The sequence below is a fragment of the Falco rusticolus genome, chromosome 6, assembly GCF_015220075.1.
Source record: "Falco rusticolus isolate bFalRus1 chromosome 6, bFalRus1.pri, whole genome shotgun sequence".
Taxonomy (NCBI): domain Eukaryota; kingdom Metazoa; phylum Chordata; class Aves; order Falconiformes; family Falconidae; genus Falco; species Falco rusticolus.
In genome coordinates, this window is record NC_051192.1 from 35,296,552 (window position 1) to 35,320,370 (window position 23,819).

Below are 23,819 nucleotides of genomic sequence, written 5' to 3' on the forward strand. Positions count from 1 at the left end.
CTCAAACCAGGCTATGACCATCAGAAAGCGGAGATTTGCTCAAAATAATTCAAAACACCCCAGACTGATCTGGAACAAGTCTGAACCTGAAAGGCAGGCAGCAAGCTGGACACTGCTCAGGGCCCATCTTGTCCCAGAGGGTGGGAGAGAACTGAGAATGCATCACAGCTGTGCCACCCCTCATGTCCAAACCCTGAGCACAAATACAGGTGACCCAGCACAGGCAGACTGCTTTCATGCAAAATGAGCATGTAACCTACTGCAGGATCCACGCTGACTTGTACTCAAATGAGATGTTTAATTAAAGCAGGCTCTGCTTTAATTACACATAATCACCCTTTTGAGCCAGGCAGAGACTTTCAGAGCTAGACTCACATGCCAATGCTAACTGCAAACTTTTGAAGCCGCGTAAGTCAGTTTATTTCTGATCACAACTGCTTTCTGATTTGTAAGCTGGCAAATACACTGCATAAGCAAATGGGTGAAATCTGTTTTCGTCTACCAAGGGACAACCTGTATTCCATATTTTATGTTAATTCACAGAACAATGGAGGTAGTGAGTGACATAAATAAGAAGGTGAAGTGCAAGATGTATATCAGGATTTTGTGTTTAAAGTTTTTACTTTGACTCGAAAGTATTTTAAAATATGAGGCAAGCAATACCACACACTATGTATGCACATCAAAATTTTGGTGGAAAAAATCACAGTACAAAAGTACAGCCACTGAATGATCATTTGTATATGCATGCTCACATTCTGGCTGTGCAGACATTCAAGCACTTGATTTGGAAGCTTTTAATCTTAGAGGAAAAGGGTCTATCACCCCTGCTTCATCTGTGTATAGCATTCACAGTATAGATGGTACCTAATGCTGTACCTGCCAGTAGGGCCCCTCAAACACAAGGCTGAGCCAAGTTTCTGCATCTCATGCACAAGCTGTTCATCTTTTGAGAGTTTTCCAGATGTTTGATTCATTTGGTTTCCTTTTTCCCTAGCACATGCTTTCTTTTCTTCTCATCCTCCCTTTTCTCCAGCCATTGCCTCCCAAATCCTATTCTCTCCACACTCACTGAAACACTGTTTTAAGTTTCTAACTCCTGCAGTGGCATAATCTCGTTGACAAACCTGATGTCAGTTATCACCTCAAAGAAAAACATATCTCTAGGAATTGTCTAACTTGTGTAATTTACCTAATTTGAGGTAAAAGAAACTTCAGCGCACAGGGTAGACATCAGTCAATCCTGGGTCCTTCTTTCATCAGAAAAGAGTCTCTAGATCATGATGAGCATAAAGCCAATGAGATAAACTTCTGTGAAGCACCCAAAAGCAGCAACTTTTCCATCACCATTTTTATCATTGCTGTTAGCCCTAAGACCACCCCCAGAGGCTCAAGCAGACTCCCAGCTCTGGTATCAGTATGACTTCGGCAAAAGGTTGCACAGGCTGAGGAAAGGTAAAGGCAAAAGAGAGGATAGATCATCTGCTTCACCCCATTAAATGCCTGGCTTCCTTCCATCAACAATCAGCTCCCTCATGTTGGTTGGTTCAGGGACCGTCTTCTACATCTGCCCTGAACCAGGTACTTTGTGCAGGTTAAGCCTTCCAGACCTCATCATTACATCTGGCTCCGGGTACCCAAGGTGATCTTAATATGGATTTTGGCCAAACTCAGGAAGCCCATCACACAGCTTTTCAACAGTCCTCCTCCTGTTTAAAGCCAGAAGGCCCTTCCACTCTCTCTAAGACAAGAACTCTCTCTGAGCCTCATTAGTTAAGGGGAAACCTTGGCCTTACAGCAAGGATGTTCTCACCAGCTTCACTGCTCTGGTACTACATGATACCACCAAAGAAAGCATTCACGGTCCCCAGCTTCTACCTGGATGCCTCTTAGGCCAGATATCTCTGATTTTCATCTGGTCCTCTTGGCTGAGGATTTGCACATTTTCCATGTTCAACATTCGTACTTATCTTCTCTGTACAGGAATAAAATCAGCAGATGTCCAAGGTCATGAGTTTAAGTTTCTGCAGAATCCTTCCACTTCTCCCAGTCTAAGTAATCACCAGAACATTTCTTATCTCTATTCTATAGACACAGAAAGGAGATGGCCTGCTGGTGCCCCCTTTATAAATTGTTTTCGTTACGCTATTTCCAGCTCTGCTGGGTGTGACAAATATGCCCAGTTATCTGCAAACATCTACAGTCTTAACTGACATCTTGTCAGAGCCTATTTCTCCTTTTCACACCTAACTTCAAATTTACTTGTGTGACAACTCCAGAGCAACCCTGATGATCTCATATACGAACTGTCACAGGATGTAAGAAATTGGAGGCAGAAGGACGACTGTACTTCCTCCGCTTCTAAGATTAAGAACTATTAAAATTCTTCTAGCCTGTTATATGCCCTTCAAATTCAGGTAACTTAAGATCTCCTTGGATAGTCCCTTTGCTGACAAGTTTTCTCATACAGCGGCTGGGATGGATTGAAGGAGCTTGATTCAGTTGCATACATGTAGCTATGTAGTGGCTTTTGAGATGTCATAAGGGTATCCCAGAAGTCTCTGGAAGCAGGGAAATATGACACAGGACCTACGGGAGACCCACACCCTTCTGCATTGACTGATGGAGCCATGCAGGATATCTGTGGGCATTCTTGTGTCTGTATTCAGCTAACTGAATTGGCTGTGAAGTCATACTTTCCATGGACAGCACTGTTCAAGACTGACCTGACAAGATTTCAAAAGTTTTGAAGTCTTAAAGTTCTGAAAGGGACAATTTGCTCTTTGGTCACCACCCCTGTGATGACTAAGCTAACATTTGAACCACATGCTTTCATCATATGGAATCCAATCACCAGCTCTAACTGTACTTGCCTTTTGCCTTTCGATAAATCCTCCAGCCAAAGATGCACACCGAGAGTGCTCTACCTTTCTATTCCTTCTGGCTCCCCCAAGTCTATGGCCCCTCCTGTTACAACTAGCAGGAGGTGGTTTCTCTCATAGCCTGAAGGACCATAAGCCAAATAATTCCTTAGGGAAGAGAAAGAGGTTTATGGTGCCATTTTGTTGCTAAAAAACCCCAAACCAAACAAACAAGGAGATCAATGAGAACATGCCACTGGATGGCTGTCTTAGCAGTAATCCACCCCTGGCTTCAGAGGGAAGACTGGCTTGCCTTTCTTCTTTATTTTTATGGTGTGATGACCCCTTTCGTGGAAAGTATATTCCATTTGCAGCAGATGAAGGGCATTATCATTACAAAGAACTCCCTCTGGGATTACTGCTGCTCCAGGATATTTGCCTGACTGTGGAAAACGGCAGAGGAGGACCCTCACTCCATAGCCAGAAAACCTGTTAATTAAGGAGGTTTTCCTGATCAAGTTCTGAATATCCCTCAGACATAGAGGCTCATATTAAAGTCTATGTCAGGCACAGTCCAAGCTTCTTTGCAATCACGGCTCAACCTGGTGGTTGTAAGGATCACCATTTTAAGGGAAACCTCCTTCAGTAACAGACACCTCCAGCATGGATTTATGTGCTTACCTACCACCATTTTACAGCCCTGCACTTGTTCAAGGCCTTTCCCGTGATGCTAGCCACTCTAAAATGAGTATAGTGTTCGGTCTTCCTTGAATGTAATGCTATGTAATGAGGAATACATCATCATATGTTTTAAAGAAACCGGAGGAGAAAGCCAGATGCTGCATCTGGAAGCAATGCCTTGCATGGGAGGCCACGTAATGCTTGTGCTGTGTTTGGAGGAGGAACGCCTGCTGGCAGGTAACAGGGCTTGGACAGACCATGGGGCAGACATACTCTTCGGCTCTGAGCACACCCCAGAACATCACAGAAAGCTTGTCCTGACAAGCAGCTGGGTTTTTACATGATAAAGTAGAAAGAGTGGTTAAGGATTTTACTATTAGTAGTAATAGCTTTATTACTCTCTTTATATAAGAACAAATACCAGATATACCGGTGAGGGACTTCTTATTAGTAAATAATCTTTTTATCAGTTTCATGCCATTAACAATCCAAGATTATACTGACACAAAGCACATTTGGCGAAGTTACATCTTACGACTATTTAGAAACTAAAGCTCAGTATGTGAGTCAGCTGTGTGGCTGGTAAGTAGGTCAGCTGTTTGGAACAGATGTACTTTTTCATCTGCACCGCTTCCCAGTTGGCTTCAACCTATAATGCCCTGAACGTCCTACTCTGCCTATCTAAGGGAGAGTGTGGTGACACAAAGGGGCTAGGAGTCCTTCACTGATTGTTCTCCACAGGTCTCCTTAACCTGGAATTAATTTCCCACACTTTTACCTTAAATAATCGTGATGTGTTGGCTTCTAGTCCGCACAAGGCTGAGCTGTTCTTCCAGACCTGAAAAATGGATGAAGGCAGGGGCATCTGACTAATGATAATTTGAATATCCTTTGGTTTTGCCTGTGGTATTGGCTTCTAGACCAAGTATTTATTCTTCTGAGGCTAAGACTCTTTATTAAGCATTTTAAATTTATCACAAAGTAGGTAGTGCCAAGGACTGGCAGAAAGGTGCCTTTATGTGTGTCCCTAAATATACAGATAAAAAACCTCCATGCTGCATTTGTTTAAAAGAATATTAAACAAACATCTTGTTCAGCTGTGCATATTTGTAGTGACAGAATTTAGGACCTCAGAGTCAGACACACCTGCTTTCAATGTAGAAACACATTTAAACCTAAGAAAGTTATGATTCGTTCAGTTTTATGGGACTCATTCTTAAGACTTAATAGGCTACACAAGTGTTAATTCTTGCATTTATATTTCTATATTATTTTTATATATATATATCTATGTGTGTGTGTGTGTGTTCAGGATACAGGAAAAATGAGAGAAAGGAAGGAAAAGTTGTTTAGGGATACTTTGCATCCTCTTGCCTTCTTCCAGTTTAACCCTTATTTGCTTATAACATTAAGGTTAGCAGAAAATGCCTAGGGCCTTAGAAAAGATGGAAAATAATTTCTCCTTCTTTAATTTCTAAAGCAAACAAGGAATGACTAGTGAGGTCCTTTGGTAATGTAGTTAAAAAGAGGGGTGATTCCTAGTTTACAGACACACAGCACAGTGCAGTTAGACATTCTCTATAGAAAAATAAAGTTGATCACACAGTCCCTACAGGATCACTGCAAAGCCCTTCCCAGCTAGCTGATGTGACAAAAACAACCCGTATTTGCCCTTCCAAGCATTAGCAGATAAAGGATGGCTAACTCTTAATGCATGCCCAAAACCAGACGCCTGTCATTTCTCCTTTACTGCATGCAAGACTGTTTATTGTTTTGCACCCAAATGAAAGGTTTCTTACTTCGCACATTTTGCAAACCTTTCAAATAAAGCGGGCAAAAAGAGGGAAGTTTATTCCTGCACACGTTAATCAAAAAAGGATAAACAGAAATTACAGAAGCTTCTAAAAAAACCAACACAAACAAACCACAAAACCAAAAAAACCCAAAAGTTTTGGGTAGAAAACTATAGCTTCCTTCAAACACAAGGGCAATGCATGCAGAAATGCATCCAGTTAACCACTCTAAATACATGTGTCTCGTAAAGAGCAGGATGGACATGTGTAAACTAAAGTCAAATATCTGCTTACCTATCTTCTTTATCACATTCTTACAGTTGTTTAAATTTTACCACATTTTAATTGCAGTACAAGGAAGTGTGAGGAGCATTGGCAAAGCATAACTGGAACCTTAATGTATTTATGAAAGCGTATAAATTAATTAGTATGCTTCAAACACTTACTGTGCAGTGTTAGCTCTGAATTCTCTAACTAAAGGGATATGCAGCAACTGCACACATACATTCATAAGCATCCCTATGTATATCACACATCAACGTAAACAGCTTTTATATAACAAAGTGCAATGCGACAGTAGGATATGGCCACTTGCTGCCAGCTCAAATACCACTTTGCATTCTTATTTGTACAGGGATTTCAGCTCTTAGACATAAACCTCTATCATTTTTCACTCTAATTGGAGGTGTATTATCTAAAGCAGAATGGGAACACTGCATTTAAAAAAAACCCAGAACTTTCTGTCCAGTTGGCAACAACTCTAAATGGCAACAAATGTGCAAGGCACCAGTATTGCGTTTAGCTCTGCTGTTGATACTTAGGTCTCTGAAAACAGAAAGCAAGTCAAGGGTCTGGCTATAGGACAAACTATATAAAATGAGTTTAAATAGGCTGAGATCACCTTGTTCTCCTTTTTACTGGCTGGCAGCCTTACTGTCAGCAGAGGAGCTGAAAGATACAGAACTCAGTTAAGCACCAAAAACCCTTACCTCTACCTGCACCTGGACATCATCAGGTTTGTTTTCAGCAAATGAAGATTTCCTGGTCTGTCCTCGCCTGTGGCCAAACTTGCATTTGTTCCTCAGGACTTGCTCATCATCTTCAATGGGTCTCCGCACATACTTGAAACGATCTTTAAGGGCCCGTTTCCATAGCAGCTGCATGAAGGGGGGGGGGGGGGGGGGGGGGCGGAGAATAAATCTGTCATTACCAGTATTTTTTATCAAGAATTTGCCACATTCCTAAAACAGGTCAATTTGTTTTATCTAGCTCTACTTTATAAAAAACTGTTTGCCAATAACAGAAAAAGACTCATAGGGCAGCATCAGCATACTGGTGGTTTCAGGACTGAATGAAACATAAGCACCTGTAGTATGTGACTCTATGGCAACTAAACGGTGGGGCTACTGGCACAGCTGTAGTTCATTAAGGATGACAGCAATTAAACCTAAGGGTTAGATTTAGCCAATATAACTAGGGATGTAGTTGAAACCACAGTTTGCTTTCCTTTTCTCATCTCTTACTTTGGGATGCTCCAGTCATGACATCAGGTCATGAAACTACCCATGAATCAGATCGGCTCACTAATGCCACAGAAAACTAATGTTTGGGGGTGGGTTTGTTGTTTTTTTTAACCTGAGTGGACTATTTTTCCTCTGCTTCTGACAGCCTCTGATGGGTTGTGCAGTTGTATGATTGTAATATCTAACATAGGGGAGTGGGAAAGATACAGTGGGATACTCCCTTTTGCAGGGAACCTACAGTTACACTGCATCAAGTCTATTAAACTGAACTCAAAACTGCTGAATTAAGAGGATCGTTTCAGTAGACACTAGTGTTTGTAAGACTCTTCAAGGTATGTAAATTGCAACTTAAAGGTAGTTCTGCACTGCATGTGGATGCAGCCCTTGTTTAATGGAACCATCCATCACTCTGGCAGCCAAAGATGGAGTTTATATGGTCCCACTGCTTCTATCACACTCACATCTTTTTTTACTTGGGTGCTGAAAAGTCATTTCTGAAAATTGTATGAACAGCAACTTATTCGTGCATTCTTACGGACAGATGGTTGTTTACCTGCAGTCCCCAGCTCAGCATCCCATGGCAGGACCCAGCCGTGCTAACCATTGACAAGTGGGGAAGCAATTACTAATCAAACGCCATTAAAAAAGTCTGCAGGCAAAACCTGCAGTTGTGAATACTGAAAATGTTTTGCCAGATCCTCAAAAGCAAATGCTTGTTCCAGTTATTGAGGGGGTTTCAACTGTCAGAGGGAATAAAAATTAGTCAGAAAAGTGACTGCAAATGACAGGATGTGGCAAGAGAGATTCAAATAGCTGTTACCTCATTTTCCAGAATTGACTCCAGTACTACACTTACTCAATACTGCACTCAGGCCTGTACTCACTGACATACTAAACCACCATATAAACAGAAGAATGATTACTCCAGATTTCTTACCAAAATGGTGTCCTTTATTAGTCAAGGTCATATGACTTTAAGGGCTAACTTTGGTGTGAACCAGAATTCAGTAAAAATAGACTAAGTAGTATAGCATCTGCCTTCACAGCAGCCTGACATGCCTGCCTTTCTCACCCACAGGATATGGATAGGAGGGTCTCTTACAGAGACACTGATGAAGGTAGCATGACCTTGCCTTTCTCCTGCTGAACATATTGCTCCCAACCCACTAGGGTACTAGCTGACTTACAGGCCCTCAAGCCTAAAAGCAAGACTTCCATGAATGGTGAAAAATGCTGGTGGAAGAGCGATGAGAACACAGCCCCTGTAGCAGCTACCTCAGCTCTTCTCAAGCAGACCTGGGCCAGCCAGGGGAGGTGTGCCTTTCCTGGGGGACACCTTCTGCCACCCACCTGCAGGCCCTTACAGAAGTATCCTCTCAGCACCAGTAACACTTGAACATTGAGAACTGGCAAGAAAACAAATCCATCTGTATTTCTAGTACGTAAACTTCAGACTTGGGATTGGAGTCACATTTTCACCAATCTAAACATAACAATTAGACACAGAGCACAACTGCTCCCCCAGCCTCCTCACAAGGCATATTTACAGCTTCAATTTGAGTATCACACCAGCACTGCTTTCAAAAGCAGTAAGGTAACTACATGCCTTGCAAATCCCACTTGTTATCTGCCTGAGAGATTAAGGTTCCCAAATAAGTTTACAATTCTGGCCCTATGCATTTACATCTTGATGCAAATACCCCAGTGTTATATGCCTATCAAAATTTATTTGGAATATGGTCATTTTAAGGCTGTTGAGAAACAAGCAAACAAAAACCTTAGCTTAATGCTTCCCTGAAGTGTTCAACAGATGTTAAAATATTTCAAAACATGATAAGCCCAGAATATATTAGCAGTTGACAATTTAAATCTCCCCTTAGTTGAGTTTTGCACAGTTTCTTTGTTTTGAAAACCTTTGTTTGGCTAGAAGATATTTTTGCTTATTCTTCCACATGAAAGAATATGCTGACACCTATACAGAGCTTTAAATATCCCTCAAAGTTCAAAACATTCAGCTGTTTCATATCCCTGTCCTCAGATAAATTAAGAGTTTTAACTAAATTATTTCTGTAATAGGATTCTCATAAGCTTAGCCAAGTCCCTTCTCACATACCTATTTCATGAATGAGACTGCAAGCACATACTTTTATGTGCTTCCCCTGGCGGGTAATGCATCTTCTAAAAAGGATGCTTTCGTTACCATTTTTGAGCTGATAAGTCTATTTTCTATTAATTGTCCCCTCCCCTCGCCCTCAAAAAAAAAAAAAGCCCAAACCACCCCAGGAAGGTTTACAATGCTTGCAAGGGAGCAGAAGGATTAGTCTGTGTCTATCTGACATAGGAGGGGAAGGATTACATGCAGATTAAAAGCAGTAATTTACTAGCGAATAACCATTTTGTGTGCGGCAGTTACATAAATCGGGCATGTCAGCACTGGGATCCTGGGTTTCACCAGCATCATAGCACTGCTCGGCAGCCCCAGCTCAAGGGAGCCGCTTACGCAAAGCCCACTGGCCACCGGTGTGGATGAAGAGCCCTCTCTTTTCCCTTTTCCTTCCTTTAAGGTTTTCTTGGAACAATACAATTTTCAACATGTTGGCTGAAATGGAATAAGGGCAGTGACTCTTTCCAAATAGTTGGTTGTAACCCTTGTAAAAGGAATAAATATATACAGAATAGGATCTAGCAAGTGTCAAGAAACAGCATCATGCTAATTTTCTTTTGACTGCTGTGCCTGACTCTGGCTTTTGCTGTATAACCTATTTTGTCTGTAACTACTTACAAATGTTGTGTTGGTTACATTATACATCAGAACTCTAATAATCTATTTCCTGATCAAATGGAGTTCAATGTGTTTTGTTTTTTTAAATCTTGTATGTGTTAGTTTAGGATAGCATTGTTCTTTAAGTAGAAGGAATCATCATGGGAAAAATGACTTACATAATCACTTTAAAGCACTTTTTTCCAAAAGCTGATCTTGGAACAGGGTAGGGAAATTAATTTCATTCCAGGTCTCCCATAGACATCTTAAATGAGTTTTGCCTCATTATTTTTAATTATTATTTAGATTTTCAAATAATTTTTCTTTAATTCCTGCTTCAGGAGGGATCTAGTAAATAACATTCTTTTTAAATTCATAGTACCTAAGTAGCTTATTTGTAAACTTATTCATTTAGGATCATTATCATCATCCTGACTATACTGCATTGGATATCCTTTGCAAAAGGGCTGATGGCACAGAAGCATATTTTTCCCTACTGCAAAATCAAACGTGAAACCTTTTAACCAAGACAACAGAATTATGGATAACCCACTAGTAAATCTTGAAACGTCAAACTTTTAATGACCTCTCACTGCAACAGTATGAGATTGAAAATATTAGACTAAGTTTCTACATAATATATGCATTGTTGAAAGTACTTGTTTAAAATAGTTTGGAGTTATAAATAAAGTGTCCGGTATTTTGGGAAAAAACCCTCTGAAACCCGCAAAAGTGGAATGTTCAAAGCTTTGCAAGTAATATTTTTCCTGCCATGAAAATACTGGTGTGAATGTAAACGCTCTAAGGTTTGGGTTTTTTTGTTGTTCCTCTCTGTTTTCCAGCAGATCTTTCCCCTTTCCAATCTTCCAAGCCACTTCACTTCCATGAAAATGTTACAACAAAAGTGCTGAAATCTTCAGTTCAGAGTTTCTCCAAGATTTTCATTACACCAAGTTCTTTATGTTCTGATTTTCTATTCTTGTTCAGAAGAAAAAGCTAAATCTGGAATGTCTAGATCTGTCACGGGATGAGCTTTCCCTTGCCTCAGCCAGGAAGCCCACCCGCCTGCCCCTGCCCGCCCACGCCACGCACAGCCATGCATACTGGCTGTGGAAGAACCCAGCACCGTTCCCACTGTGTTCTTCCAGCAGCCAAGACACATCCATTTCTGGTGAAAAGCTCCAAACCACAAGAATTGTGAGTTAAAATCACACCACTGATAGACCTTCTCAGGACGTCTCATCAAGAACTACTGCAGCCTTCTGCACACCCCAGCAGACACTGTGGATGCTCCTCCACCCCAAAGGGTAAGCAATTGCTTTCCTTTTAAGCATGGATTTAGAGTTAAATTGAACCTAGGAACCGAGACATAGCCCAGCAATAAATAAAGAGCAATACATTAATGTCATTAACAGTACAGTGGGGTAGAGCATTTCACATGGCAGAAAGGAAAACACCCAATGGCAGAAATGAGCTTCAGCACACCAGAGGGAGCACAAGGCTTCATATTCCAAACTATGTTCAGACCTTTTTTTTTTTTTTTTGAAATGCATGCAACTATTTCTTTTTCCTGTTAACTTTGTCAAGAATTTAAACCTCTGAATGCTTGAAAACATGTTTGTTGGTATGCTAAATAAACTCAGATAACCTGATTGACCTACCAGTCCTGGAAAGCATTATTCTCAGCTGAATTGCCATGTTTGCTGTGTCCCATTCTCCAGCCTTACAACAGACTGAAAGGGGGGGTTATCTATCAGGCACAGACATCTGTGCACAGCTGGTCACCCGAGGCTCCCTTTGGAGCCCACAGAAAGAAAGAAGACCTTCCACAGTATTATTCCTCTCCTCCCAATGTAGACAACAAAACCACATGACACAAACTGCACCTCCAGAAGTTTATATATATGTTATTTAATAACTAATATAACTAGCATTTTTGTTTAAAATATTACTCATGTTAGTTTTCCTTTTCTACATTTAGCTGTCAGTCCCCAAATAAGTCCCTTTCTGCTTTCCTTCTGAATTATTTTATTGATGATAGTTTTCTTAAATACTTTCAATGAACTATTCAAAAATGGTAATAATGAATGTCTAATTATTATAGATAAACAAGTTTAAGGTATTCAGAACCTCTCAGTAAATAATATTTTACACCTTACAAGACCTGGGATTCAATACTGTTGTCAGGAACAGCAAGCAGCAGTTCTTACAGTCCCATGCTAGCCTGAGGCTATTTTAAAAGAAAAGCCTACAAAACCTTCACTTTTTTTGAGCTGCTGAAGACACTTTTTTCAAGAAGAGATGAAAGAATGGAGGTTAGCCAGTTTTCTTTTGTTGTTAATTTGTTTCTTAAAGGTATGTGAATTCAGTTTTACTGCAAGCCTCATGCTAAGTAGCTGCATATGTTATAGGGTTTGTTTTAAGCCATTGCTGTTGTAACACACAACTATCTCAGATCATGAAAAAAGAAGTATTTATAGCCTTTATGATTGTGAAGAAAGAACAGAATGTATAACAGTAGGGCCAATAAAAATAGTAATTTGTTCTCACCCCCTCCTCCAAACTTAAATATACACACATACACCTTTAGTGCATTTTTTCCTGCCTTGACCCAGGCAGTGGAGAGGGGCTGGCTCAGAACCATTAGACTCGCAATACTGCAAACTGCTAATTCCAGCTTCCTCGCTTACTTGTGGTGGTTTCTTCCAGATATGCTTTCTAGTAAGCATGAGATAAATATCAAAAGATAAAGAACAACAACTCTGAAGTCTCTGCCCCATCACTTAACTTATGCCATCACTTCTGGGATCCATCTGGGAAGCGATGAGCCGATAAGCAGTTTCCTCAAGAATGGGGTTATAAGTAGTTTTGCCCAGTCTATGCTCCTGCTGCAATTGAAGTCCTTTGAAAACCTAGCTTAAGCATCTCTGTTTAAAAAGAGATTTTAAAAGTTAAAGGCTGTAAAAGCCTCTTCAGAGTCAAACTGAACATCATTCCAGCTCCCCTTCGCAAAGAGAGCCAGAGGAAGCCCAGGAGCCTGGCTGAGGACCCTCACTGGGGTATTCAAAGTGGTATCCTGACTGAAAATAAGGGTGGACTGTTGCTCTCTGATCCTTCTCCCTCTCTCTCCTCTCTGAGATGTATTTTTCTTTAGTCCTTTCCCTCCTATAACATGTGGGCTCAAGGGAGAACTAGAATAGCCACCCCTTAATCCTCACTTTTTTTTTTTCAGAATTATTTTGCTTTCTGCAGTAACTGCACATGAGATATATTTATATATGTTTAAAGCTAACAACCCCCACTGAGTCTCACAAGCTTTTACAGAATGCTATAAAAGTATCACATGGCAAAGCAATAATGTGAAGTCAGAAGGTGAACACTGTCCTCTGAGACCACAGATATATATTCTGGGCCACAAGAGTGAAAAAATGTAGTTCAAATTTAAGTCAGCTCCTTCCACTGCTTTCCGTTATGTCCCCATTGAGATGCCAACCAATGTTTTTAAATGTTTGCTTTTTTTTTTTAAATTAGGCCTAGATACCTAACAGCTAAATGATCATAGTGCATTGCAAAAGCATCAATCATATGTTAGCTCTTATACAGACAATTTTCTAAAGACTTGGCTTCTTTGTTTTTAAAAATAAAACCAAGTTACATTTACTTAAATGTATATTTTTGGATAAATCAATTCAGAAAAAAATACATAACAGGCATCCAGGGACTTCATGTACCTGTCTGCATGATCTCACAGTGGCTTTGAGGAGTGGCTATAACAGGATTAATCTTTAATTAAAATAATGAAATAAGAATGTGATTTGCCAAACGTGTCAAAGCAAAGCTTACAGCTCTGAATGCAGCCAGTATATAAGAAATTTATATTGATTTCCTCTGAATGAAGATATTTTCTTGTGATTGATTATGTGGAAATGAAACACACCAACAAACCTCAAACACAATACAACCTGTATTTTTCAAGACAGAGTATTCTTTACAATACTTACAAAGCCCTTCCCATCTTCATCAAGGAACGGGTACGCCTGCAGCAGAGCATTGACAACAATGTTATATTGCTGACTGTTCGGATACCTGTGAAAACAAGATGGAGATGTAGAAGAAATAGTTGATATTCTAGGCAGTGTTAGATACCAGCTGGAGTCTATACTGATTTACATTAAACTGAGAATTTCTCAGACTATTGATTCCCCCACAAATAACAAAGGGAACAGCTTTAAGGTTTGAACGAAATCTTCCTGTTGGCTTCAACAGGTTTCAGGCCTTTAGCCACCTCTGATTAAGCAAGCATATTAAAGAGAACAGCTTTACATCCATTTGAAAATTTACTTCTGCAGCCAATAGGTAATGCTCCCAAATAGATTCAGCGCTGTTTACTCACAGTGATCCTTCTAGGTATTTTGTCATGTCTGCTTGTAAAAATTCAATTATCCTTATTCTCATACTGTGATCAGGGCATTTTTTTTCTGCTAATATGCACTTGACATCATAAGGGAAGTCTGGCAAAGCGTAAGAACTTGTCCACTGCAACGTCTTGTATCTTGCAAAAAATGATTTCAGATTTTTTCTGTAAAAGAAAAGATTATATTGTCATGATCATGCCCTTCTTTCTATGGGAACGCAGGCAAGAAGGAAAGAAAAATGCAAGTCTAAAAACTCAGCACAAAGGGAAGTTATTGCTATAGAAATTCAGGGCTTACTCTCTTGGTTTCTACATAAAGAACATCTACAAAAGCTGCAATCAAAACATATGGGGTTAAAACCAGGTGTCAAATGTGAAAAGTTATAATCAGGAGACACTGGAAGGTGTTCACTAACTGAAAGCAGAAGGCAGAGCAGAGGAATTCACTGAGGACTTGCTGCTGTTGCAAAATAAAATATCTTTATCTGTCATAATTTATAATGTGTTTCCTACCAGTTCTGCTAACTTACTAGTGAGAGTAAGCCAAACAGCTTAATTGAATAAAATACTGTCCTCCCGAAGGGGAAAGCAGTGAATGGGATGAGGCCAGTTGCTACCAGCACATGGCTGAAAACAAAGCAGACATAGCCTGTAAGGACCTGCAGCTCCTGCCCCAAGACCATAATGTCACACCCCAGCTGGGGTCAGCCTGAGGTAGGATATCACCACTGGCTACCCAAGTGCATTCCTCCTCCAGAAAGCATGCCGAACCCCAACTCTGAAGGAACACCGGGAAAAGTAGAGACAAATTGAGCTGAAAGTCAATCAAGAGCCACCTAGAAGATGGAGTGGTTCTGGCAGCCCTAGACAGCTTCCCAGTCATAGTAGTCCAGACCCAATAAAGGAATTAAAATGAGAGGTGTCAAAGACAGCTAGAGATTCCTGATATGTGTGGTATCACTGCAATTTATGTTTGCTTTGATTTAAATTGCAGAGAAAAATTTGGAAACAACTAGCTGACTTTTAGAAGAGTTTTTAAAATAAACCATGCTATCATTACAGATGACAAATGTAGGTGCTTAAGTGGTGGAAAAATTCAGACATCTATACCTAAATTAATCATCTGAAGTCTCTTTATATTCACTGAGGACACAAACACCACTAAAGGATGACAGAACAACCAGAAAACATCTAAATCAGACCAGATGTTGTCTCGTCTATTTCTCTCCACTAATTATGATTATGAGATTAGGATAGTTACTACAGTTGTTGAAATCTATACTGCATAGGTCTCAAGTTAGGAATCCCCCACTAGTGTGGGAGCTTTCACCTACATCCCCCAAACACTTGTGGCTGGACTAGGCATGCTGCAGCGTCCCTTCCAAGCTGCCCTAGTTTTTGAATCTATAACACATACGGAGAGAAATACCACTAGACTTCAGTCCAGTCAACATACACGGGTTTTCACTCCTAAAGGTCTCTGTAATAGCCTATAAACAAGAGCTAGGTGTATAAATAAGAGCTGTGAAGAGTTTTAGCAAGGTCTTCATTGGGAGGTTTTGCTATCCAGACTCTTTCAGATAAGGATGTAAAAAACCACCTCACCAAACTCATGGTAGTCAATGGCAAAATCAACTGCAATACCGATGGAGGGGCATTTGTGATAGCTTAATTTACACCACTTTGAAAGACTACTATATACCTGGAAGATATCTCATTTTGGGCCCCTACAGCCAGTTATAGTCTCAATACCTTCTTGAGTAGATTAGTCTGTAACTCTCAATATTCTTGACCTAGTTGTGCTGCCTACCATCTTGGCATCTCTTAATGTAGGTTGGTAGCTCGCAGGCTAGCAGCAGCTCTACAGCCGTGATATACCCGTACCAACCCCAGCACTACTGCAAATGACAATGCACTGCTGAAAAAAAATAATAGTCATTTGGGAACTGTCATCTGATCCTCGTAGTTATATTAACAAGTAGCAGCAGTACTCGTAGCACTACCACGCCCCCCCCCCCCCCATACAAAACAGATACAAAATGGCCAGGGCTGCTGTCTCTCCAAGCTCACCAAATTTTATGGGGCACTGATGGTTAACAATAGATGCAAACTGCAGTGAACTTCTATTAGTACTTGCAGTCTCAAAAGAAGGAAAAGCTGTGTGAGAAGTGCCAACATATCCACATAGACAAATTGACGTCCTTTTCTGGTGATAAACTAATACACAAACGAGAAAATAAAATGCAACACAGATTCTGAAATCTCTTGGAAATCCCTCCTATGCAAATAAAGTGCATATGTTCAATGTAGCACCAGTGAGGAGCTCTGCAGCCTGTAAGTTTGAATCCTGTACTTTCACCAACTTTACTGATGAGAGTGATGTAGCAGACAGGCTGGAAGTTACTGTGTACTGTTATCAACATGCTATCATTTAAGCTAGCTCAAAAATGGACAGAAGTTTAAAACATGTAATTTGTATCTAAGCAGCACTGAAATATCTTTTGTTGCTAGTCCCATTGAAACCAAACCGAACCATACTCAGTTACTTGAAGAAAATAAAATTTTGTTGCAGTTTGGATGGCTAATAGCCAGGGAGGCATGGTAACTCTCCCATACACCAGTCCCTTCACATTTGCCAGTACAATAAAAACACTCCAAATTCTACTTCTCTTAATCTTACCCAACACAAAATAGTTCCTTGCTGTCCAAAGAAAATCCAAAAATTCCTTTAATCTTCACACTGCAACAGTGCAAGAGATTAAATATTTTACTAGCTATTGCTTAAATCATCATTGTTGGGCAGTCACATTACATATATGCAGTAATATTTTACAATGAAATACAAGTTTGTTTGAAAAGAAACACAACTCCACACTAAACTTTATCCCCAGAAATGCTCACGTGCAAACTTGTTTTACTAAAACAATACTTCGGTTAAACTGTACATGCGCTGGAATTCATGCGTATAGCCAAGACCTTCCTTGATTGCGGAGAAGCACATTACATTTGGAGATTTAGGTACAAACATACACAGCCCCTTTCTAACCATCTCTTTCTGGTCTTCTAGCTAACCTGTGACAGGGATAAGATCAAAATCACAAAATGCGAATTACTACATGTTTTCTCTCAGTGCTTTAGAAATTTGGTGCTGCAGCTAAATCAATCTGATGGCTAATTCCTGCCAAATGTCAGTTCCCCTATCCCCGTGCTGTCACATGTCTCTACCCCTTTCTTACTGGGAAGCCTCTAACCCTGCAGCAAGTTACTTCAAGGAGCTACAGAGACAAAATTCTTAATTTTTCTTCTTGGCTTAGGTATGTCCCCAGAATGGCTCCCCATGAGGTGAGACAAATACCAGCACAGATGAAGCAAGCTGGTCTCTTTATGTTTAGCTGCAATGTGGAACTGCATCTTAAGAAGCATCTCTCCAGTAAGGACACAACTAGTCACAGAGCTTTTGACCACTCAGCTGTTGTAGATAACCACTTTACTTAATGTACTAAGTCACAGCACTGTTTTACACACCTATTTCTTTGGCTTCATTACAACCTTACTCTGCTCACGTACAGTGTGTTTACTGAGACACAAAACTGTATAATAACATCATTTTGGACTGAGCCATTTGGGAAGAGCTTCAGCTGAAAAAAACCCAACCAACCAAACAAAAAAAACCCTAAAAACACAAACCAGAAAGAGCAAACCCACCTATCTGAATTATATAACCCCTGGCATCCCTAATCCCAGCAAATAAGGCAAAGAGTTACACACTTGCAGTGTCACTCAGGCCATTAGATGACAGTTTTAAACTGCACTGGAGAGAACAGTGGAGAGCGAACACAGCATCATGGTCTCCGAGCTCTGTGCCCTGTGCACCTCACACAGTCACCTGAATTAGCTGTAACAAGTAAGTAATCAATATAGACAGCTCAATCAAGGTAGCTGTGCAAAGTGCCATAGAGAGCTAGAACCACGTTCAAATACTAGATCATAGTAAGACTGTCATTTTTAAGCGTCTTGATCATACTGGCAAGGATCAGTTTCCTGCATCTATTTAGTGCATTTAGGAAAAAAAGTGACTTAAAGGCCAAGCACATGCACAAACAGGCTGCGTGCCATAAGCTTTTCTTCTTGTCTACTAAAGTCCGTGAGCCTATGGCACTCATTGCTACACCTATACTTGCTGTATCAGCCCAGGTCCCAGTCAGAGAACATGGCAGCCGAGCAGAACTTTGCTGACATCAGTGGGTTCCCATGTTCAGTACACCCAGGCAAACTCAGCACATGGGTGGGGCCTCAACAAAGTCCCATTTTTCACAGCTGAAGGTTTAGTCTTTTTACACCACGCATCAGCAAGGCACTCATGTCTGAAGATTCGTAGGCTGGAAAAAAGTCCATGTCTACAAAGCCAAGGCAGAATCAGAACAGAAAAAACCCCCACGGAACTTGCAGATGTGAAGGAAAAGAGAAGTCTGCAGGCATAGAACATGTTGCATTTCCCTAATACATGTATAATATGCTTTCAGCTTTATGACAATATTTAAGATTGCAAAGGTTAGTTCTATTAAAAGGAAGAAATGACAGAAGACAAAAATTCAAAAGAAACTCTTTTCCCCCTCTCAATGGCAAGATAAAATAGGGTGCTCTTTTTCTATTCACAGTTCCGAGATCTGTACCTGAAGGATTCTCATGCCTTTCTCTTCATGTACTGCACTGCCATTTCCTACTTCCCAGCACAAACCCAGAGTTTGCCAGTTATTCCCTAGAGCCTGCGATCTGCAGTCTAGATAGTGCTTGATGATGTCTTTTATTCTTTCAGTTCCCACTAAACGCAGGGGCAGGTATCCTTTAGACTGAACAAGAAGTTACATCGGCTTCAGCAAGGCTAGGGCGCGGGAGCTGGCGCACACCCCGCAGCTGCCCATTTCCCAGCGCAGCTCCTGTGCCAGCTTTTCCTGCAGTATCCTTGCTATAGAAATCATCGCATTCAGTAGGAGTACGGAATTACAGAAAAAATTAATCAGCTTTAAAAAAAATAAAAATAAAGTTTGTGAGATGCAGACACAACCTGCTTCTAGAAGGAGTCAAGATTTTTTGACAGTTTCAATTCTGCGGAGCTGCATCATTTAAGTGAAGGCTCTGCACTTCCAACTCATGCGAGGGCAGCAGCTGTAAGTTACAGATTGGGGGAGAGAAAATGCTCCTTGGGGAATCTGATTGACAGAACTACCCGCTAAATCAGGCTATTTTAAAGAAACAGTGTTTATTTGCATTCACCCATGTAAGATGTGTTACGTTGTATCAAAAGGGCTTTGCTAGCAAAGTCACTTTAACAAGGCAATGCAGTTAGTATCTCCTGCAAGTCATTTGTAAGACTTGGCTCATTTCTGGTGCGGAAAAAGGAGATTAAACTTTTTTTTTCCCCTGCAAACTCTTGTGGAAAACCTTACAGCACCATAGCAGTAAATCCAGCTCTGCTGACCTCAAGTGCTCCAAAACTGTCAGTCCAGTTGACTTCTAAAACACTGAGGCGACAAGCCCAGAGAAGTTGTTATTGTGAGTCTTCTGGGGGGTTTTTTTGGTTGTTTTTTTTGTTTGTTTTTTTAATTCCAGTTAGTATTCTTAGGCTTCCTGCTGCAATGACAGACACATGAAATGCTGACTTTAAAAAAAAGTGGCAGAATTTTTCATGCCCACATAAATTGAAAACCTAAATGTAAAGAATCTCCCCCAAACCCTACACAAAACAAACCCCACAGATATAACAGGTTTTTATGAAGATAGAATAACAGTTTAAGTGTCATTTTCAGAATCATCAAAACAAAAAAGAAATTATTTTTCTGTTAGGATACATCATTCAACAGGGGAATCTACTGTTGAAACAATAAATAGCTTCAGAAGTACCGAGACAAATTCTTAGAAGAAAGATTCAATCATTCACTGTTAAAATTAATGGGCTAGATGCAATTTATGGTTTAGAATGCCTAAACATTAATTGTTGAAAAGGTATAATCAAAGGAAGCATCTGATGTCTGTACTTCTGAGCAAAATGGAGAGAGAGTACTTCTTTTCTTTCACTATTGACCATTGTCAGAGACTTAACATGGGGGAGTTTATGGCTGCTGTTCACGTCCATATGAACTAACAAAGAAAAGGACCATCACATCTACTAGAAATAATTCTGATGATATCAACAATAAGGTTTCTGCATAGAAACTAAGAAACTTAAGTTATATATAAAGACACTCCAGCGGAGATTTTCTATGTAGGACTAAAGCTGCATATGTGTATACATGTATACATATAAAAGTACTATTTACTGTCTTGTGTAAAGAGCAACATCATCCAAAATAATTGACTAAGCAACAATTTTTCAGGCTAGCTACTCTCCCTCTTTATTCTTTCTTTCTTTTTTTTCCCCTCTTCTTTTCTTCTTTTTAAAGCATGTTTCAGAGAAAACACATTAAACACAGACCAGCAATACCGATGCATGGGTAATGCAAAGCAAAGGAAGGAGCTCTATTATAAAGATTATTAGCAGAATGACTTGTCAAAACTAAAACACACTTCAGATGCAGCTACCCAGTAGTCAGCGCAGTGTCCTGCAGTCCGACCGAACTAGATGCAAGACTGCCCTAGCTGAGGAGACACACGGCATAGTCAGCATGGCTCTGTGCTCTGCTCCCCCCCAGTCCCTGCCAGGGGGGTGTTACTCGTTCAAACGTTGCACAAGTGCACGCTGGTGGGTACCTGACCTCCAGAGGGCTTGCAGCAGGCAAGCCAGCTCCGCTGAGGGATGGATGAACAGCGGTTTGCCATCATGCAGGCCAGCATGGCCGTCTTGGAGATGTGAGCCAAATTTATTTTCAAACAAATCTTCCAATTCATTGTCCTTGCTATCAGCCCAAATTTATGTGGGCACCAGCACCAATATGCTGTCAGTGGTGGCAATGGCTTTATTGGTATTTGAGCACTTAGCAGGCCCAGGTTTAGTTGAGCATTGGCCACATCTTCCAAATGGGCAGCAAACAGAGAAGCTCAAGGCTGTCAAGGCTGGGCAGAAGACCTGTTATCCTGCTTGTGCACATAAGCCTGCTCCGAGCAAATTAGTTATGCGTGCTCAAGAACTACAGGACACATGGAAATACAGAAAGAATACAGACAGAGTAAATGTTATAGAAAGTTACAGAAAGAATAAATGTACAAATAAACCTGTATCAGGACATCACTCCTGAAGGAAAGCAGCTGGACCATCATATTTGAAACAATGAGAAAGGGATACATTAGGGACATCATTTGAGAAACAAACACCTTGAGGAAAGGCAGACAGAAAGTATAACCCAACAAATAAAAGGTTGGTTTTTCACAGCAGTATCAGATGTTTACCAGTGATGACAGCCTCTGTCTTAGCAACAAGATAAACACCAGGCTGCCATGAGCCATCAAACTGCTGGTACTCCGATACAGAAAAGCAGGTACAGGGGAAATGTATTTATTGAATTATCCTCTATAATTATATAAATATAATATAAATCTTATTATCTCCACAGAAAAGCACTGCTTTAAGATTAATCTTCTTGGGACATTAAAAAAACCATTGGCTTTTTTTACTTCTGTAGTTGCTAGTAAAAGTTATTCCACCAAGGTAACCTGAAAACCTCATCTGGTTATATGTATACACACTTCAACACAAGGAAAATAAAATTATATAGTTGCTGCATCTACTTACTCTTGCTTTTTGTACTAAACAGTCTGCTTTGATACTTTTGCAATGTATCTTTGTAATATTTAGTAATACAGAAGCGTGTACTTAACATGGTTGTTAGGACTATAGTACACAGGAGAGAGAAACTCTGAACCAATTCACCAGCACTAATAATCCATAAAAGCACCCGCAAATTCATTTTGAGCAAAACCATGCCAGTTATTGAAGAATGGGTGTTGCAGGGTGGGTGAGGATGACAGACAACAAACCAAAAACCCAACCCACAAAACTTTATGTTCTTCTTCTTCAGATTAGGTGACATGAATGAGGAGACAGAAGCTACAAGTGTAACCCTGGCCAAATATCGATTATATGAACTGTACATTTAAATGAATCCCACTGAATTAAACTAACCCCTGGCAGAACTGACTCTGGAAGTGCTTATAATAACTGCTCTGCTGACAAATAAACAGGTGAGGTGGGAACACTGAGGAACAGTGGAAGTCATCATCATTCTTAGCTGTTCTTCCAAATCTGGCCTGGCTGAGGAGAAACGGATACCTATGCTCCGTCTTACTCTGAATGAGACAGTCCAGAGTGGTTTATTTGCAAAACCACCTCCCTGTATTGCTACAGCTTCCCTTTCCCCATTAGTTAAGATGAGAGACTAGGAGAGAGAAACAAATGCACAGACTTTAAACACTGCAAATTTAGAGCAATGGAAAAAAGCTACTAGCTGATCTAAAAGAAATCTCAATTAATATTATACTAAAATACAAAAAATAGCCACCATTAGTCAAATGGAAACCACTTTTCACTGTGGCACATAAACCCATAGACTGGAACCTGAGTGAAAAACAAACCAATCAACCCAGCTTTCAAAGTAAGTGGAGTAGCAGAATAGACACGTGGGTTACTTTTACACTCTAGGCTAAGAATCTATCATCATGCTATAGTCAAAGCAGCTTTTCTGTTCCCATAATCAAATTTCTATAACAAATGTCTTGTTCAACCCTTCACAATCTGCTTATACGTGGCATAATCTCCTCAAGCATATAAAACATTAAGATTTTCCATCGGTTGTTGAAAATGCAGTGAGTACTGTAGGGAAAAGAAGGCAGAAAGAAAAGAAAAAAACCCAAAAAATCAAACCTAAACTCTATAATATCACATTTATCACTGTAGGTGAAGTCACAGGCATCTCTAAACAGCAGCATTCACCTCCAAAAATAGTATTTAACTTGAATTTGAATAACGTTTGAATGAACGTGAACTTCGTGCAGTGGTTAATGGATGCAAGGGCTGTTCAGTTCCACCCTCAGTCAGCTAAAACAGCCATTTCTGAGAAAGACATTTGCCAGCTTCTCATCTGACCTTTAAAGAGAAGCCCTCATAAAATTTACTCAGGCCTTCAAGACTACAAATCGTCACAGCTCCACAGACTTTTAGGCCATCAACTACTTCACAGAGAATGGGCATTTCATTTACAGTGGCAGACTTCCCTCTCCTGCTTCTCCGCCCCACGGTGAACTGGCCCTGCTCTTTCGCAGTCCCTTTCCCTGAAGAGGCCATTATGGCCCTTTGAAAGCTCCTTACTGACAACGCTTGCTGAGAACTTTTCCTAAAGCCAGTCTGTTCAGGGATACACTGATTCACACAGCCCATTTAAAACTTTATACAGCACAAGGCAAGTTACTCATCAATTAAAAATAAGCATGCTCTAGAAGCACAGGCCAAACCCCATCATCATATTCATTGTTTATTCCAAGGGTTTAAGTGATTTGGGTTTGTTTCACTGATAACAGTGCTGACAAGATCTTTGGGTTTGGGGTATTTGTTTTGTTTTTTTTGAAGCTTGTAGCAGTTATTTTTAAAAGCATTAACTATGTGATTCACTAAGCCCTCTTCTCTGTTCCCAGACAGCTTTATCCCTAACTCCTTGTTACTTTTGATAAAATAGGCACTTTTGCAGGAAGGCATCCCCTTATCTCAGAATGGTGAAGCCATCAGTCACATCTATGGGGGAGAATGGTAGCAAGGGAAGAAATTGTAGCAGGTGGGAATAAACAGGGATAACGATAAGC

The 23,819-nt window shown here is 40.3% G+C and overlaps 1 protein-coding gene across 1 annotated transcript in view; it reads right to left on the reverse strand.

Moving 5' to 3' along the window:
• SAMD3 (sterile alpha motif domain containing 3) overlaps positions 1 to 23,819 on the reverse strand; it is a 41,362-nt gene that overhangs the window by 11,050 nt on the left and 6,493 nt on the right. The window contains exons 4-6 of the mRNA XM_037392703.1: positions 14,013 to 14,198; positions 13,621 to 13,705; positions 6,331 to 6,492 (exon numbers count right to left, since the gene is read on the reverse strand). Of these exons, the coding sequence (XP_037248600.1) occupies positions 6,331 to 6,492; positions 13,621 to 13,705; positions 14,013 to 14,198 (433 nt within the window). The remainder of the gene's footprint in view (positions 1 to 6,330; positions 6,493 to 13,620; positions 13,706 to 14,012; positions 14,199 to 23,819) is intronic.